This window comes from Rhinopithecus roxellana, chromosome 10 (genome assembly GCF_007565055.1).
Source record: "Rhinopithecus roxellana isolate Shanxi Qingling chromosome 10, ASM756505v1, whole genome shotgun sequence".
NCBI lineage: Eukaryota > Metazoa > Chordata > Mammalia > Primates > Cercopithecidae > Rhinopithecus > Rhinopithecus roxellana.
This window is the reverse complement of record NC_044558.1, coordinates 104,272,089-104,290,104: the sequence shown is the minus strand read 5'-3', so window position 1 is coordinate 104,290,104 and position 18,016 is coordinate 104,272,089. Positions and strand designations below refer to the sequence as shown.

General features: G+C 50.5%; 1 protein-coding gene across 5 annotated transcripts in view; it reads left to right on the top strand.

Annotated features, from left to right (window-relative positions):
- The window catches only part of ADGRD1 (adhesion G protein-coupled receptor D1), a 222,198-nt gene that overhangs the window by 68,394 nt on the left and 135,788 nt on the right, over positions 1-18,016 (top strand). For all 5 annotated transcript variants that reach the window (XM_030939905.1, XM_030939903.1, XM_030939904.1 and 2 more), the window contains 7 exons: positions 541-795; positions 4,486-4,550; positions 5,736-5,891; positions 10,852-10,911; positions 13,663-13,780; positions 14,708-14,818; positions 16,445-16,520. In XM_030939905.1, the coding sequence (XP_030795765.1) occupies positions 541-795; positions 4,486-4,550; positions 5,736-5,891; positions 10,852-10,911; positions 13,663-13,780; positions 14,708-14,818; positions 16,445-16,520 (841 nt within the window). The remainder of the gene's footprint in view (positions 1-540; positions 796-4,485; positions 4,551-5,735; positions 5,892-10,851; positions 10,912-13,662; positions 13,781-14,707; positions 14,819-16,444; positions 16,521-18,016) is intronic.

Below are 18,016 nucleotides of genomic sequence, written 5' to 3'. Positions count from 1 at the left end.
ATTCTTTTGGATTTTCTACACAGACAATCGTATCATCTGTGAATAAATATACTTTTATTGCATCCTTCCCAATATGTATATTCTTATTTCCTTTTTTTGCCTTATTGCATTAGTTAGGCCTTTCAGTACAATGTTAAAAAGGAGTGGTAAGAGGGGACATCCTTGCCTTGCTCCTGACCATTTTTTTCTTAACTGAGCTTATGGTCTGATTGGTTGGCTCTTGTGCCCTGGCATTTTTCAGATATTTTAATCACACTTGCTTGTGGGCATTTAAATTTGTAACTACTATGTTAAAATAACAAGGAGTCTCCTTGAACTGCTTTTGGAATTTAGGGCATGGGGACAAAAAGATAATGTCTTTCCTGTGCTCCAAAGGACTGGGGAAAGTCAGGTCTGTGTTATACCTTGTATTAGGACTCACCAAAGTTGACAGTGATTGATCATCTTAAGAAAGAAGGATGTGCCCTCAAACACGAAAAACCCGTGCATGGGGAGCTCATTTCCACAGCACTCAGAAGGGCGATCTTCACTCTTTTCCAGGCCCCTATTGGACTCATGTCCTATTTACATGGAAATCCAAGGAAGGCCTGAAAGTCTACGTCAACGGGACCCTGAACACCTCTGACCCGAGTGGAAAAGTGTCTCGGGACTATGGAGAGTCCAACGTCAACCTCGTGATAGGTTCTGAGCAGGATCAGGCCAAGTGTTATGAGAACGGCGCTTTCGATGAGTTCATCATCTGGGAGCGGGCCCTGACTCCGGATGAGATCGCCATGTACTTCACTGCTGCCATTGGTCAGTGAGTGTGAAGGGCTGGGGCAGATCTGCTGTCTGTTCCCAGGGTATCTGCCTCCTTTCTCCCCACTCTCCTGTTACAGCTATCAGCACTGCAGGCATGAGATGTGTCCTAATGAACCTTATAAACACAGTTGTGTGTTAGAACACCTGTTCCCTGAGATAGACGAGTTAACAATTTACTAGAGATGCTCTGAGATGAATATTGTTCTGTTGATCATCATGGGCTTTCCAGGTATATGTGACGGAGGATTATAGAAGGCTTTGGATAGCAAATATCCAAAGTCCATTAGTGATTTTGATCAACAGATGTTAGCTGTGTGCCTCCCGGGGGCTATATACTCTGATGGGCCCTTGGAAAACCCCTAAGATACCTCTTCCTACTCAACACAGGGCAGTTGTTCAGGGCAGGGACCTGTGGGTAGGTGGACTGGGGTTCAAATATTCATTGTGCCATAATGAGCCATGAGATTTTGGGAAATCATTTTTAAAAATTGAGGTCAAATCCATATAACATAAACATAACCATTTAAAAATGAACAATTCAGTAGCACTTGGTACATTCACAGTGCTGGGCAGCTGCCACCTCTACCTGGTTTGGAAACATTTTCATCCTCCCAACAGGAAACCCCGTACCCAGGGGGCACAGTCACTCCCCGTCTTCCGCTCCCCCAGGCTCTGGCAACCACTAATCTACTTTCTGTCTTTACCTATTCTGGAGATTCCACATACATGGAAATGTGTAATGTATAACCTTTTTGTCTTAATCTCTCGGCCTTTTTTTGCTCCGTTAAATGGATAAAAATACTACTCCTCCCTCTCTGGGGGTGGTGTTGGGATAATAAAATGAGAAAAGGTCTGTAAGGTCATTAGCACAATGCCTGGCATATGGCAGGAATCCAAGGGCTCTTAGCTGGTTTTAAAATCAATATTCGCCTTCCCCCTACAATTCAATTTTCATTCTGCCCGCAAGTGAATGCACCATTTTCCCCCCACTGGGTTTCTTTATTTCCACATAAAATAATCTGCTAAAACATGACAGCCCCCATGTAGGCATTCACAAACGTGGCTGCTGCTTCACTGGCACCCAGCACAGCGGGTGTCAGGACCGAAAAAGAAAGGCCTGAGTTCCAGACACTGCCTGCTCTCGTTCCGCTTCTGACATTGAGTCCCTCAGTTGTTAGGACTCTGTTGATTGTATGAGAGAAAACCCAATTTGAAATAACTTTAGCCAAGAAAGGCATGTGTTTTTCATTTCTTGCAATGGAAGCTCCAGGGGAAACTCTGGTTCAGAACTGGTTTGGTCCAGGTGCTCACATGATGTCAGTGGGAATCTCTGCGTTTGACCTTGCCCTCTTTTGTGTTAGCCTCCTCCTGGTGCCAAGGTGGCTGTCATGCTTCTAGGGTTGCATCCTCAGCCCTCAGCAGCCTCTGTGGAAAAGAGGGAGCTTCTTTCTCTTATCACCTCCCATGCCGGGGTTGGGCAGGACTCACTTTGGCTCACATTGATCCATGCACCTTCCATGAGTCATTTTCTGTGTCTGGGTGTGCAGAATATGCTGACTGGCTTAGGTCTGGGTGGTAGTCTCCCACCCCTAGCCCCCTTGAAATGACAGTGAGGTCAGCCTTATCCAGAACATGTGGAGGAGAGGGGACTCCCAGGGGACAATCAGGGACACTGGTCTCAGAAGGAACAGATGCTGTGTGGGCAAAACAGCCTGTGTCCACTACAGCTTTAGACATTTACATCTTCCAGCTTCCACCCAGGAAAACAGAATGCATTCCCTCTCCCAGCACTGACAGAGGGCAAATTATAGCGTCCTTCAGAAGAAAAAAAAGGGATCAATCTACTGCATTTTATTGCCTAGGGTTTAGAGTTGTCACTTTGAAACCAAGTTATCACTTGTATTTATGTTATGAAAAGCCTCAAACAAATCCTGTCCTCCTGACAGTTTACTTGTTTTAGTAACACTGGAAAGAGGTGCCCTTGTTTCTGGTTCTTGTTCTCGTCAGAGCAAACTCTCTTTGCCAGAACCGGAACTGAACCAGAACTGGATCTACCAGAATCCCAACTTACCTGGTGACCTGGTCCTGAAGACAGGTATATAATGTCAAGCATGTATAGGAGAATGGCTCTTAAAGTCCCTGGAAGGCCTGTGTGGGGCCCAGTGTACCACTGCTCGGTGAGTCCAACACAGCTGAGTTCAGGGCAGCCATGCAGAGTGACAGCTGGAACTGAAATCCAGCCTGCTCCCAGCCAGGCCGGGCCTCAGTGGGGACATGGCCACACAAGTAGGTAGAAGTCTTTCTTCACATGAAGATCTGTCTGCATTTGAAGCTGTGCTGGGGCTGTAGATGCCCAGAGGGGGCCTTTTTCTGAGTGACCTGGCCAGAGGGGACACCCTCCTCTAATCTCATGAGCCAGAGCTGGCACTATTTGTTGACCGGTCCGTCCAGGTGTGGTGCCTTTCCTGATACAAAGACACAGTACTGACCGTCTGTCACCCTGGCCAGGTGTCCCCTCTCCCCCACCACTGGAATGGACAGCAGCTCTTTCTGTAGAGAGGAAGGAGGTTGTGTTCAGAGCCGTGCAATCTGAAAGCATGTGTCTTTGGGCCCTGGAAACACACTCAGCACATGGGAACTGGGACCGACTGAGGACCTGGCAGATTCTCATTTTCATTCCAGTCTCCGTGGTCATTGCTTGCAAGGGTGGGCAGGATCACTGGACCGATTTTCACCATCCCTCACTCTGCTTTGTGGACACACACGAGTTAAATGTGAGTTTGACGTGACTCCTCTGTAACTCATTGGCACCTGAGGAGTGAATGTCACCCTGACTTGGAGAACAGAGCGGTGCTGGGGTCCAGTTCTCTCGGCAGCGTCACACCTTCTGCGTTCACCAGCGGCCCCACCCCACCCAAACCCAAGGGCTCAGTCACTCCTGCAGCCAGCCAGGGGTGATGATGTCATTTCCTCAGCTCATCCAAAGCAACTTCAAGAGATTTTCTGAAAATGAAGTAGAATATCTGGTTAAGTCTGTGTTCTCATCAGGAAATAGCAGGATTGGAAGTAGTTGGGGGTGAACAGGCCGAGAACAGCAAATCTTGGCTTAGTCTTCAATCTTAAATGTCTTTATTGTTTGTAATTATTCATCATTAACCCCATGCGGGCTGAGTGCAAAGGATAGCTGGAATCCTCGGGCTGGAAGGGGCTCAGGAAGACAGTTTTCTCCACTGCTTTACTGGGGCCTATTCTCACTTCATCGATCTCGGAGGAGGGCGCTCTCAGGGCTCCTGTCTGTGCCAGCCCAGCGAGTTGCAGTCCTCCTCATTTTATTTCCAACCAGTCTGGATGCAATTGAAATCTATTTCTTTTGGTTCTTTATTTATTTGAAATCGGTAATCCTTGTACAAAATCATCTTTTGATATGCTGACTTGCACGAAGGGTGTTCAAAAGTGATTGAGAATACAAATAGAAAAGTAATGTGACCTGGGAAAATCCATATGGCCGACCCATTCAGCTGATTTCTTAGCCCATAATTTATCTCCAGCAACATTCCAACTCAAAACATTCTCAGCCTCTCTTCCGTGTGTCTGAAGCCGGTACATTTTTAATAAGGACAGGTCTTTCTTGTGGTGAAAAAAGTGACCATGTTTTAGTCCTTAATCCAGCATTATTTTTTCCAGGAAAGCATGCTTTATTGTCTTCAACGCTGCCAAGCCTCTCCGTGACACCCACAGCAAGCCCCATGGTGAGCAGATGCATCTTCCTTGGCCCCCCTGGCCCCCCGCTGATGTCCTTCTGCTTGGGGTGTTTGCTGGGAGAGAGAAAATTCCGTTAGGTGTCTGGGCTCTTTGTTATCGGCAGTACATTGTCTGGGAAGAAATAACAAATGGAGGCGAAGCCAACTGCAGCACTAATTCTTGGTGCGAAGAGTGACTGAGGGGAAAACTCTCAGTTCCTGCCACCAGGAGCCTCAGGTGCCCAAAGGAAATGCCGTGGCACCGTGGGCCATGGGCTCCATGAGTGGGGAGTGAGGAACCTGCCCCGCTTGGCTTCTTTCTGTGCCCTTTTCGTTTGATGTGAAAGGAAAAGCTCAATTCATATAGAAAAATTCTTGTCTGGAATTAGTGTTTGTAATCAAAGAACTGTCCTTTCTTGAGAATGTTAATATAATAGTGAGTGCACGACTCTGACCCGTCTGCTTGGGTTCAAATCCAAGCTGCTCCACTTATTTTTGTGTAAGCCTCTCTGTGCTTAGTTTCATCCATCAGATGGGGACTTATTTCATAAGGTTGTTGTGAGGATGAAATGTTAATACAAGCAAAATATTCACAAAAGTGTGAGGTACATAGTAGAAGCTATATTACTATCATGGTATAAAAACATTTGACCAGCTGGGTGTGGTGACTGCGCCTGTAGTCCCAGCTGCTCAGAAGGCTGAGGCAGGAAGATTGCTTGAGTCCAGCCTGGGCAACATAGTGAAACCCCATCTGTATAAATAAAAAAAGAGAAGCCAGGCACAGTTGCTCATGCCTGTAATCCCAGCAATTTGGGAGGCTGAGGCAGAAGGATCACTTGAGATCCAGAGCTCAAGACCAGCCTGGCCAACATGGTGAAACACTGTCTCTACTAAAAATACAAAAATTTAGCCAGGCGTGGTGATGCATGCCTGTAGTCTCAGCTACTTGGCAGGCTGAGGCAAGAGAATCGCTTGAACCCAGGAGGCAGAGGCTGCAGTGAGCTGAGACAGGCAGAGGCTGCAGTGAGCCGAGATTGTACCACTGCACTCCAGCCTGGGCAACAGAGCAAGACTCAGTCTCAAAAAAATAAAAAAATAAAAAAAGCATTCAACCCAGAGTAGGACACATTCAACTTCTGTGTAATATTTTGATTTTAGTTCTTAGTGGAAACTCATGTTGCCATTTTCTTTCAGATGCCCACAGATGCCTACCATTCCATCATAACCAACCTGACAGAGGAGAGAAAAACCTTCCAAAGCCCCGGAGTTATACTGAGTTCCCTCCAAAATGTATCCCTCAGCTTACCCAGTAAGTCCCTCTCGGAGCAGACAGCCTTGAATCTCACCAAGGTAAGGCTATTTGATGTCTGTCTGGTGGACCAGGGGTGGCACCCTCACCGGAACCATAGGTGTTTCTGTTTGACCTAGGTCGAGTTTTTAAAAAGCAGGAACTTGGCCAGGTGTGGTGGCTCACGCCTGTAATCCCAGGACTTTGGGAGGTCGAGGCGGGCAGATCACAAGGTCAGGAGATCGAGACCATCCTGGTTAACACAGTGAAACCCCGTCTCTACTAAAAATACAAAAAATTAGCCTGGTGTGGTAGCAGGCACCTGTAGTACCAACTACTCGGGAGGCTGAGGCAGGAGAATGGCGTGAACCCGGGAGGCGGAGCTTGCAGTGAGCTGAGATCACGCCACTGCACTCCAGCCTGGGCAACACAGCAAGACTCCATCTCAAAAAAAAAAAAAGCAGGAACTTTTACTTAAAAGTTTGGGTTTCAGGCTTCTCATGAATGACCAGCTGGTATGGCCCTTCTGGCCAGCTCTGTACAGCTCAGTGGAGCCTCCTTTAGGGGCACTTGAGTCTTTGCTGTGGTTTCCCAATGCCCAACCTGCCTGGTCCCCCCTGTGCAGCCACCTGGCCCCGGTGAGTGTGTGGGTTGGCAACTCCTAGTCTAAATAAACTCAGCTACTTCCTGGCAACGATAAAAGGTGGAGGGGCCTCACTGGCAGATCCAGCCATGGGGCGTGGATCACAGCCTGTGCACAGTGGGAATCCCCAAAGCTATCTAAACACTTAGAGAATGCGACATTTATGGCATTAAAATCAATATGCTTTCTCTTTTTACTCCTTCAAATAGTTTCCAGGTGAAGGCAGAGGGTGGCTCGTGGGCTCTCGTGGCCTTGCTGTCTTCTGTTTCAGGGCTAGGGCTTATCTTGGTGAATGCAAAGACAGAAGGGGTTTTGAGACTGGCTCACCTTGAAAGCACAGCATATGGGTTAGGAGCAGGGTACATGGAGCCCCATTGCCGCATTGACCTTTGATCTGCAGTTACTCTGTGGCCTTGGTCAAGTGACGTAACATCTCTGCTTCACTTGACTCCTCTGAGATGTGGAGGAAATAATCACAGCGCCCACTTCATCGGGGGTAAGTGGGTTCCTATGTGCACAGAACAGTGCTGGGTACTGTGGTGAGCACTTTTCAAGTGTTCTCAATTCTTACTGATTTCCTTGCTGAAGTCATACCCAAAGAAGCACAGGCAGAGAAATGTGTTCAGGGACTTGAGACATCTTGGAATGGAGGGAGGTTGCCGTCATCTTTTCTGTTCACATAAGAGAAGTTAGACTTCTCAGATTTCATTCATTCATTCATTCATTCATTCATTCATTCATTCATTCATTCATAGAACATGCTAGATTCTGGGGATTCAGGATGACCAAGTGCTACTACTCCCTGCTTGCAAGAGGCTCAGGGTTGAGGGAGTGATGGCAGGTCACAGAGTCTGAGAGGGCCTTGAAAGGGAACCACATGGAGCTGCGGGACTCAGCAGTTCTGGAGTCAGAGAGACCTGACTTTGACCCCAGCTCCACCACTCCCGGCTCTGTGTCCGTGGGCAGGTTATTTAACCTCAGCACACCTGCTTGCCCACTGTGACATGGGGACAATGAGAGCGCCCACATCTCTCAGGTGCTTCTGGCTGGGAGATACAGAGCCCTTTGCTTAGCGGACTTGGACTTCAGGCCATGTACTTGCTTCGGGCAACAGGAAGCCCAGAGGTGGGAATCCTAGGATTCACTAACTCAGTCTTCACTCGCTGCAGGGGCTGGATAGGCACCGCTACAATTCTCTCGGCACTCGGCCCCTTTCTCGCCCAGATGCAGGTCCCAGCACCCTCGCCTTACCCTAGCACATCCAGAAGGGAAAGAACTAGTCGGGGAGACTCCCTCCCAGTCAGGGGGAAATGTTTCCCATGGTTCCCTTTGCTGAGACCCCCCCCCCCTCAAATCTCATTGGCCAGAGCTGGGCCACATGACCACGCCTGGACCAATCACTAACCAAGGGGAGTGTGATTGGCCACTGGCTCAGCCAATCGTGAAGGAACTCTAGGGTGTGGCCAAAGGCTGTCCAGTGTGGGAGCACTTCCGGGCTCTGAAGGGAAGGGTCCTCGGGGTGTTGGGTGGAAAGAGTGGGTGTAGACAAGCTGGAAGGTCCTTATGCATGTACGCACAGGACCGGGTGTGAGACACTGAGACAGGGCTTGGTATGCAGTAAGTGCTTTATAAATACTAACACTCTTGTTTTTATTGAGATGGGCTACCAGGGGTCACTGTGACAAGCGGTGCCTTCTATGCGGTTAGCACTTAATAAACGCTCACACTTCGGGCACTAGTGCTCTGCCTCTAGCTAAGGTATGCAGTCGGGGCTTAATGCCCACTCTGGGCACTGGCGCCCCCTCCCCTCTAGCCGTGGTACACAGTCAGTGCTCAATAAACACCCACTCTGGGCATGGGACCCTCCCCTCTGACTAGCCATGGGTACCCTGAAGCATCCTCAGGAACGTGCAGCAGACACTTAGCAGGCTCCCTCTGTGTTTCCGGGTGTCTAGGGAAGGAGGGAGTCCAAGCGAGGATTAATTAATTAGATGAATGTTGATTAAACACCTACTTGTGTGTGGGCTGCTTCATTAATTATAAAATGGATGGCTTAATGAGCCACAGTTGCATTCTCATGAGTGGGTTCACTGATGACTTTATTAATTAAGCACATCGTGCAGCCTCCGCTCTCTGCCAGCTGCTGGGCTTGGTGCTGGGCAGGTGTGATGGATATGCCGGGCATTGCCCCTGCCCTCGTGGGGCTTGGGGCCTAGGGCGTGTCCAGTTCTCTGGAAAGCTGCCTGTGGGGTGCTGGTCCTAAGGGTCACCCCTCAGAATCTTGTAGAATTGTGTGTCCTGCCCCAGGGCAGGCCTGGAGCCACTGTGGCCCACCGCCTGCCTGGCTCTGTGATCTCTTCATCACTGGCTAGAAGGGTCTGTCTCGCACCTGACACTGTAGCGGCAGCAGTTAACTGTGTCATTGTGGCCCACACCATCCAGCAGGTCCCTGAACTGAGTGTGATACAAGTCGCTTTCTTTTTTTTTTTTTTTGAGACAGAGTCTTGCTCTGTCACCCAGATTGGAGTGTAGTGGCATGATCTTGGTTCACTGCAACCTCTGCCTTCTGAGTTCAAGCGATTCTCCTGCCTCAGCCTCCCAAGTAGTTGGGACTACAGGTGTGCACCACTACACCTGACCAATTTTTGTATTTTTAGTAGAGATTGGGTCTCACTATGTTTCCCAGGCTGGTCTTGAACTCCTGACCTCAAATGATCCACCCGTCTCAGCCTCCCAAAGTGCTGGGATTACAGGTGTGAGCCACCGCGCCTGGCCCCATTCTACAAGTTTCTATGGTGTCCTGGCTTCTCACCTGTCCACTCAGCTGGACAGGAAAATGGCAAGGAGTCATTTCCTGTACTGTACCATGAGGCGCTGATTAGCTACATGTGGCTCATCCAACTAGAGATGTGCTGTGAGTGTAAGATGCACACTGGATTTCTAAAACTTTGTGCAAAGAAAAGGGAAATATCTAGTGATTTCATATGGATTCTGTATTGAAGTGATAATATTTTAGGTTTTTGAGCTAAGTAAAATATATTATTAAAATTAATTTTACCTTTTTTTTTCTACTTCTTAAAATGTGCTGGCTGCTAGAAAATTTTAAATGATAGATGTGGCCCATATTATGTTTCTATGTGACAGACTGCTCTGGATCAAGAGTCAGCAAACTATTGCCCTTGAGCCAAATCTGGTCCATTGCTTGCTTTTGTAAATAAAGTTTTATTCATGCATGCCCATTTGTTTGTGTATTGTCTGCGGCTGCTTTTGCACTGCCATGGCAGAGGTGAGTGTTTGTGACACAGGGCATGGCCCTTGAGGCCTGACCTCGTTCCTGTGTGACCCTTGAAGAAGTTTGCTGCCCCTGCTCCAGCTCAGTGAAGACAGGATGGTGGTTATCCACTACTTCATTAATACTTAAGGCCTTGCACTCTAAGGTCTCAAAAAATATTTATCTCATAAAGATAAATGAATGAATTATGAGTTTTGATGATGTATTCTCTAAGTATTTAGTGTCTCAGAGTGTGGAAGAAGTATTCTGGAGATGGCGGTTTAGTGGAAATATGGGAGATTTTGGTCAGCCTCTAAGTTTAATTTTGGCGCTGATAGTTGGAGACACAGTGAAGAGCATGTGTGAATAATGCAGATGAGTGGAACGGACGTGAGGGTGTGAGGCAGTGGGGATGGCGGGGTCTGGAGTGGGCTGGGGACACATCTACTAAGGTGGTGCCACTCAACTGTGGTCAATTATGGTTCTATGAGAATGTGGGCTAGGGGGTGTCCAAGCTTCTGCTTTTTTCAAAAGAAGTAGAAAATCCATGTGTTCTCATTTAAATCTCCTGATTAGGAAGCAGTAGAAATTAATTTCATTGTTTCCTTAGAATAATAGTGAGCTGATCCAAACATGGTTTTAAGGTGACCTGACCAAAGGCCCAAGTAGCTTCTGTTTTCTAGAGAGGTCATTTTCAGTTAACACGAGTGCTTCCACATCAGTTTGCTTTCTCACCCCAAGAAAGGCACATCCAGTAGGCCATGGTTTTCCCATGCATCTCCCCACTCCACAGGCTTTCGCTGAGGGCCTGCCATGTCCCCCAGGCACTGTGCTAGGGCCCCTCCCGTCACTGAGCAGTGTTCATTCTGATGTTCCAGTGCTGGTCACTGACTTGACAGGGCTGCCACAGGAGCACATAAGATAACGTCCATAAAAGGGCTTTGTAACATGTCACGTGGTCCATGACTCAGCTATTTTTGTTGACTGCTGTGCATAAAACTGAACTGGTGGTTGATAGCGACCCATTGGAAGATGTGGGGAAAACTGGGGTCTTCAAGTTTGTCACTTAAGGACTGGTGCTGAGCAGTGTCATTTTGTCCACCCTTAGACCTTCTTAAAAGCCGTGGGAGAGGTCCTTCTATTGCCTGGTTGGATTGCTGTGTCAGAGGTAAGAGAAAAGAACATGGCCGGTTGCGGTGGCTCACGCCTGTAATCCCAGCACTTTGGGAGGCCAAGGTGGGTGGATCACTTGAGGTCAGGAGTTCAAGACCAGCCTGGCCAACATGGCAAAACCCTGTCTCTACTAAAAGCACAAAAATTAGCCGGGTGTGGTGGTGGGCACCTGTAGTCCCAGCTACTCAGGAGGCTGAGGCAGGAGAATTGCTTGAACCTGGGAGGCGGAGGTTGCAGTGAGCTGAGATTGTGACACTGCACTCCAGCCTGGGCAACAGAGTGAGACTGTCTCAAAAAAAAAAAAAAAAAAAAAAAAAAAAAAAAAAAAAAAGAGAGAGAGAGAGAGAGAAAAGAACATTTTGATCTTCAAAACGTATATGCCTTGGGAACCATTTTGTCTTCCTAGAAGTGGCATTATATGGCCCAGTTCACATCCATAAAAAGAATGACGTGTCTCCCAGTCCTGACATCTGGGATATAAGAGCTCATTTTGAGTAGACGTGCAACTGATTCAGAATGCTTTGTCCTCTAAGGCAAAAGAAATGCACATGTGTCAGTAATGTGGTACTGTCCTAAACATGGAAGAAGGATGGAAGAAGGAAATGATGTTTTTTTTCCGCCATGAGAAATGTGTACTTCATGATTAAGGTGCCAAAAAAGCTTCTCTTGTTCTCGGTACTCAAAATAGCTAGAAAGGAGAATGAAATAATTTTTCCTTTATTTCTAAAAATAACTATTGATTGTACTTATTTAAAAAGAAAACAAGTAAATAGTTGTGGAGAAGTTAGAAAATGCAGATAATAAAAAACATAAAAATCACTTCAAATCCTAAAACTGTGAGATTATTAACACTCTTGTATATTTCCTTATAGTCTAGTTTTCAATTCACTTACATATATATGTATTCAACAAATATATTGCATATTTGATTTAATTTGTTTTTCCTTAATTATGTCAATAACACTTTCCAATGATAGTAAGTATTCACCTGCAACATTGTATTAGTCAGGACAGGACAGGGTGTGCTGCAGTAACAAATAGATCCCCACATCTCAGTGGCTCAGCACAGTAGAAATTTACTTCTCCCCAATGCAAAGTCCAGAGTGGGTCAGAGGAGCCTCTTCTCCACCCAGATACTCAGGGATCCCGGCTCCATCTGTCTTCTGGTGCTGGCTTCTCAACATGAGGTTTCCAAGGTTGCCAGGCAGGGCCAGAGAAGGGTGAGGACTCTTAACTGCCTTGGCCCAGAAGGGTCCCAACCACACCACCATGATATTAAAGTGCTCATTCTCCTAAACCCTGATATTATTTAAAAATGTTTGCCAGTTTGAGAGGCAGAAGTGGCATTTTATTCTCTCATTATTAATAAGATTGTGTTAGAGTTTACATTTGATAAACTTTTGTTTGAATAACTTCAAGTGGAATGAGATTAGGTTCAACGCTGGCAAAGGGAGAAGAAAAGTCTCAAGAGAATGTAAGATGGATACAGTCTTACCCAGAAACCAATTCCTTTTTAAAATGTATTACCGTTTTCATGATTTCAAGGGGACTCTGTGTCCAAAGCTGCAGGCTGGGACACCCAGAGGACAGCCGACAGAAGATCCAGACAGACGTATTTTGTGCATGATTTTGAATTAACTGCTTTTGAATGCAAAATATGCAAATCTGTTACAAAATATGAATAACCAGGAAACTGTCCAGACTCAGGCAGGATCCAATATGCATTAAAGAGAACACAGGAATCGGTCTCTATCCCACAGAGCTGCATGCCAGAAGCACAGCCTTCCATGTGCTTAACTGGGCCTGGTGACTGAAATCAGGCCATGGGCCTAAAAGCAAATGTCTAAAATTGGCCTCAGCATTCTATTTCCAACTCATGAGGCTCTCCTGGAGTGCATGTTTGTGGGAGAATGCTGAGGACTTAGCAGCATGCAGGTTCTTCCCCAGAATTGCGGGACGAAGAGAAGCAGTGAAGGCAGAACTCAGTGGCCCAGCTCAGCGGGGCTTAAGAGAGGCCTCTCCCTTGGTGACGCGTGTCTGAGGATGCGGGCAGTCAGCCCGAGAGCGGACGTGTGCGCTGAGCTTTGAGCACCGGGCCCTGCACTGTCTACAGATTCAGGTGGCCGGGGGGACCCCCTGCTTTCTTGGGGGCAGTGTCTACCAGGATCCTCTGCTCTGCAGCTCAGAAGGAAAGAGGGCTCTTGGAGTAGAAGGCAAGCCCCTGGGAAGTCAAGGCGGCGGGAAGCAGCTTGGGCTGCTGGCACCTCAGAAGCAGCCACCCTTCACGGAGAAGGGGACAGAGCTGCTGGTGTCCCCATGCCAGAGTGGACCTGGGGGGCGATCAGCCCCTCCTTGTGAAGCACAGGGAGGCAGGGGGAGGATCTGGGATGTGCTGAGAGTCCCTCTGTGAGTTCAGGGAGGAGGCAGGACCAGGAGTCGGGTCCCCTCAGTCCCCGTGTCCAAGTGTAGAAACGCAGGAGCCAGCAATGGCTGGGGTGATGGGTCCACCCGGGCTGTGTCTGTGCTCCGTGAGCTCAGTTGGGCATGTGGCCTCCATGTGGTCCCCTCCTGATCCATGGGAAGGGGCAGTCATGTGACTTCTTCCTCCCTTGTGGCCTTCCTTGTGGGGAAGCTTGATTCTTCCTTCCTTGTGGGGAAGCTTGATTTTGTGTGCTTGGTGCACCTGCCTGGTCTCCTGGCTGAGTGGGGTGGATTTTCACGGCTCCTGGTTCTTGTGTTGCTGCAGGACAGCGCCGTGGTACTGAGTCTCATCCACACTATTGACACCGTCATGGGCCACATTTCCTACAACCTGCACGCCAGCACGCCCCAGGTCACCATGGAGGGTTCCTCCACCGTGGCAGGTAGCTGTCGCTTGTAAGGGTGAGCCACATGGCAGGGGCGGGGGCTGGAGGCTGCATTTCACTGCCTTTTTACACCCTTAGCAGAGAGCCACGCTCTGTCTTCCTGACTGCTCTGTCTCGCGCAAACCACATTTGGAAGGAAAACCCGTGGTCAGATCAGGGCAGGAGTGATCGGCCATGATGTGCAGACAGGGCCCATAAGCTTTTCCCAGTGATTTGGGAGCCAAGCTCCTGCCCTGGGGTGATGGTCTCAGTTCAGAGCAGGAGGCAGAAGCAGCAGTGCCAGCAAGTCTGTGGAGTAAGAGGACCGGCCTCGGGTTTCTGGAGTCGGCTTGCTCTCAACTGCGCTCCAGGATAATTGTCACAGTTGTCTGATTGTAGAGGCAGAGGTGATGACCTTTCGATTTTAAAAGTCTTCACCTGGAGCGTATTATCGTGCTGATACTTCGCTGCAAGAGCCAAGGTGGGGAACATGCGCCGAAGCTATACGGGTTAGTTTAGCGGCAGTTTGTCAGCCCAGACCTCTCCCTCTGGGCCATGTTGCCCTGGCCTGCTGCGCTTGGGGAGGAGCCGATGTCACCGCATCGCTGAGCACAGCCCATCCTTGCACCGGCCTTGAGAGCCCGGGGCTGTGCCGGGGCGGAGGGCGCCCCAGGTGAGGAGCTGTGCGTGGGGCCGGAAGGCTGAGCCTCCCTGTGGCAATCACTGTCTGGGGTCTTCATTTCTTTTTCCTTTTTTTTTTGAGGTCATGCTTTCTAAAGGTCATTATACTTCCCGTGGGGAGCTTGTCCTGTCAAAAAGGAAAAGCAGATGGGGTTTTGCAGTCTGATTTCCTGCAGCCTGTGAGCCCTCTGACGGGACTTCCGCTCTCTGACGGGACTTCCGCTCTCTGACGAGACTTCCGCTCTCTGGCTGCTTCCGCCGCAGAGTTTTCCGTGGCCAAAGTCCTGCCCAAGACCGTGAATTCCTCGCATTACCGCTTCCCGGCCCACGGGCAGAGCTTCATCCAGATCCCCCACGAGGCCTTCCACAGCCGCGGTGAGTGTGGCTGCGCCGGACTCCCTTCCGGGGCGGCTCCCAGAAGCCTTTCTGAAGAGTCCCCTAGCTTTGGTGGGTGCCCACCGCGCCAGTGAGCTGCGGGGCTCCCCCGGGCCGCCTGCGGGGCTCCCCCGGACTGCCTGTCCTGTCGTGTCCTGCAGGAGAGGGGCTCTGGGCAGCCGTTCTCAAAGCGTGTCCTCGGGCCACCCTCATGGCCACACTTGAGAGGTTCCTTAGTGATGCTAATGCTCTGCCCACTCCAGGCCCCTGAACTGGAATTTGGGGTGGGGTCTGGGAGCATCTAAACCTGCTCACCTGGTGAATCCGGCCCACTGGAAAGTCATCCTACCTACATCCTCCTAAATTGGCACACGCCTGGTCAGCCGAAGAGAAAAAGATGGGGCCACCTCCCCTCCCTGCTCAGGTAGCTGTGGGCCAGGTGAGGGGTTCATCCGTTCAGGAACCTGGGGTTCCACTCCTATGCAGACCCAAGTTGAGTCACATAATAAAAATTGAGAGGCTCAGGGGACCTCCTGCCTCTGACCAGGGAGCACTGTTGGGAGCCCAGACGGCCCTGGCCATTTTTTGCTACAATGATCATCACCCTCTCTGGTTCCTGGAAAAGCGAATATGACTCTGCAGACATCTCCTTCCTCTCCTTCCCTCCCTGGGGACCTCGGGCAAACAGGGGAGAGCCTCAGATTTTTGCCCCTGTCACCCTGGCCAGAGGCCACGCCTCCTTCCCAGGGTTCTGCCTTAGGGATGGGGACCAGGACAGCCCTGATCAGACATCTCCCTCTGCAGTGGGGAGCCTGCCTCTGCACCTGCCACCATCTTGACTGTCTGTGGGAAAGTTGCCCTGACTGGTTCTCTGCCCTGTCCTCACCTAGCATGATGTCAGGTGTGCCCTGCTCCTAGGGCAGAGGCAGGGATGTCCCTACCCCAGAAGCCAAGGGAAGGGCCCAGGGACGATGCCACCTTCCACCAGCATCAGCAGGGAGGGCCAAGGGATGGTGCCGACATCCACCAGCGTCTCCTGGCCATGTGAGCTGCTGGGAGTGCCCTGATTTCCAATCCTGGCCGAGCCATGGCCGAGCCATGGAGTGAAACAGCAAGAGCACATGTGATTCTGCTTCGTGGCTGGATATAATAGAGGGGTGGCCAGGCGAAGGCATACAGATGTCCCTGTGGCTGCTGCCCCTTGAAAACCTGCATTCTGCCACACTTAGTGGTCCCCTAAATCCTTTGCGTGCCAAGGGCAGATGGGACACACTCGTGGGGCAAGGCTGGAGGCTGGCACTGCCCCTTCTTGGCTTGCAGGGGCCTCCTCCCTGCAGGGGCTCTGAGATCCATGTGATGCCCTGGGTGAGCCTGGCTGTCCTGGGGGGTTTCAGCCTCCATGTGTCTGGAGCTGGCTCAGGAGATGGAGCAAGGAGCCGCTGTCACGCTGCTGAGTCGCCACAGTCTTTGTCCTTACAAATTCTGCCCCAGTGTCCTTCACTTCCTTCTCCCCAGAGGGTTCTTGGGAGTGAGGGCGGCACCGCGCACAGCGGGGCGAGGGGCTTTGTGGTTTTCTGCCCGTGGCCTGGAACACTGACAGCGCCTGCCCCTCTGCTCTCTCTGCAGCCTGGACCACCGTCGTGGGTCTGCTGTACCACAGCATGCACTACTACCTGAACAACATCTGGCCCGCCCACACCAAGTGAGTCTCGGGGGTGCCCAGGGGCGTGGGTGTGCGTGGGTTTGCGGGGTGGCTGGCCACAGGGATGCCCGCCCCACACACGGTCACACCCATGCACAACACTGTTTGAGAACTCAGGACACGAGTGCGGGGCGCTTCACCACTCAGGCAAGGAATTGTGCAGCGTTTTGAAGGCCACACAGGAACTGCAGGCCTGAACCTGGGCTGGCGGAGTGGAGGCCAGGAGCACAGGCTGGGAAACTGCAGGCCTGGGGCTGGGCTGGCGGAGTGGAGGCCAAGAGCACAGGCTAGGAAACTGCAGGCCTGGGGCTGGGCTGGTGGAGTGGAGGCCCGGAGCACAGGCTAGGAAACTGCAGGCCTGGGGCCGGGCTGGCGGAGTGGAGGCCAAGAGCACAGGCTAGGAAACTGTAGGCCTGGGGCTGGGCTGGCAGAGTGGAGATCAGAAGCACAGGCTAGGAGACCCTACCCACCCACCTCGACCAAATGGTGTGACCTTGGGCAAGGGACTTAACCTCTCTGAGCCTCGGTTTTCACTGCTGTGGAGTGGAAGACAACAGACCTGCCTGTGTCAGTCATGGGCAAACGTAGATGGACGAAACCATCTCACACCAGCTTAAGTGAAAGGCCAGGAAACTGAGGGCTCAGAGAAGGGAGGAGCAGGTGGGCTTCAGGCATGGCTGGACCCAGGGACCCCAAGGATGCCGTCTAGACCTGCTCTGTCTATCCCCTGCCTCTGCTGTCCTGCAGACAGGCCCCCTCCCTCCATAGGAGCAGAGCTCGCTCCTGCAGCATCGGTTCAAGTGGGTTTGGGTCCTGAGAACCCAGAAGGAGAGCAAGGAGGGTGGGGACCGCCAGGGAGACGGGGAGGGTGGGGAGGACGAGGGAAATGAGGAGGGAGGGGAGGGTGTTCCTCTTTCCTGAGGAGTGGAGTCGTAATTTTGTGATCTGGAGGAACACCATCTTCTGGGTCGGATTTCTCTGGGAAAGCCTGCATGCTCACCAATTTCCTCCAACGGAAGGAAGTGGGGGACCCACCACTCTTTATGTGTGGTTTCCAAAATTCTTCAGGAAAATGGTCAAAGAAAAATACAATCTAATTTTCTCAAAAAGATGCCATCTCAGTTGTTTGGGAAATCTTTCCAAGACAGTGAATGAAAAGTTGACCCTTGCTTGGCCCCTCCTGCTGAAGTTTCCACCATGAAACTGGCCTTGCTGTGAAATGTATGAGACATGCATTTGTGAGGCGTCACTGTGCCTTGTGTGGCCACAGTGAGAACCCGCTTGGGACAGTGGCATCCGTGCCACGGCCCACAACTTCACAAAGGCGGGAGGATTGCTTCCAGATGCAGGGTGCACACGTTTCAGGGGCGACTCACTGTGAGCACCGGAATCTGACTCCAGCCAGGTGTCAGCCAGCCCTTTCATGAGGGGCCAGCTTGTAAATTGCCTTGGCTTTCCAGAATTCTGCCCTCACAGGGTGAAGGCAGCCAGAAACT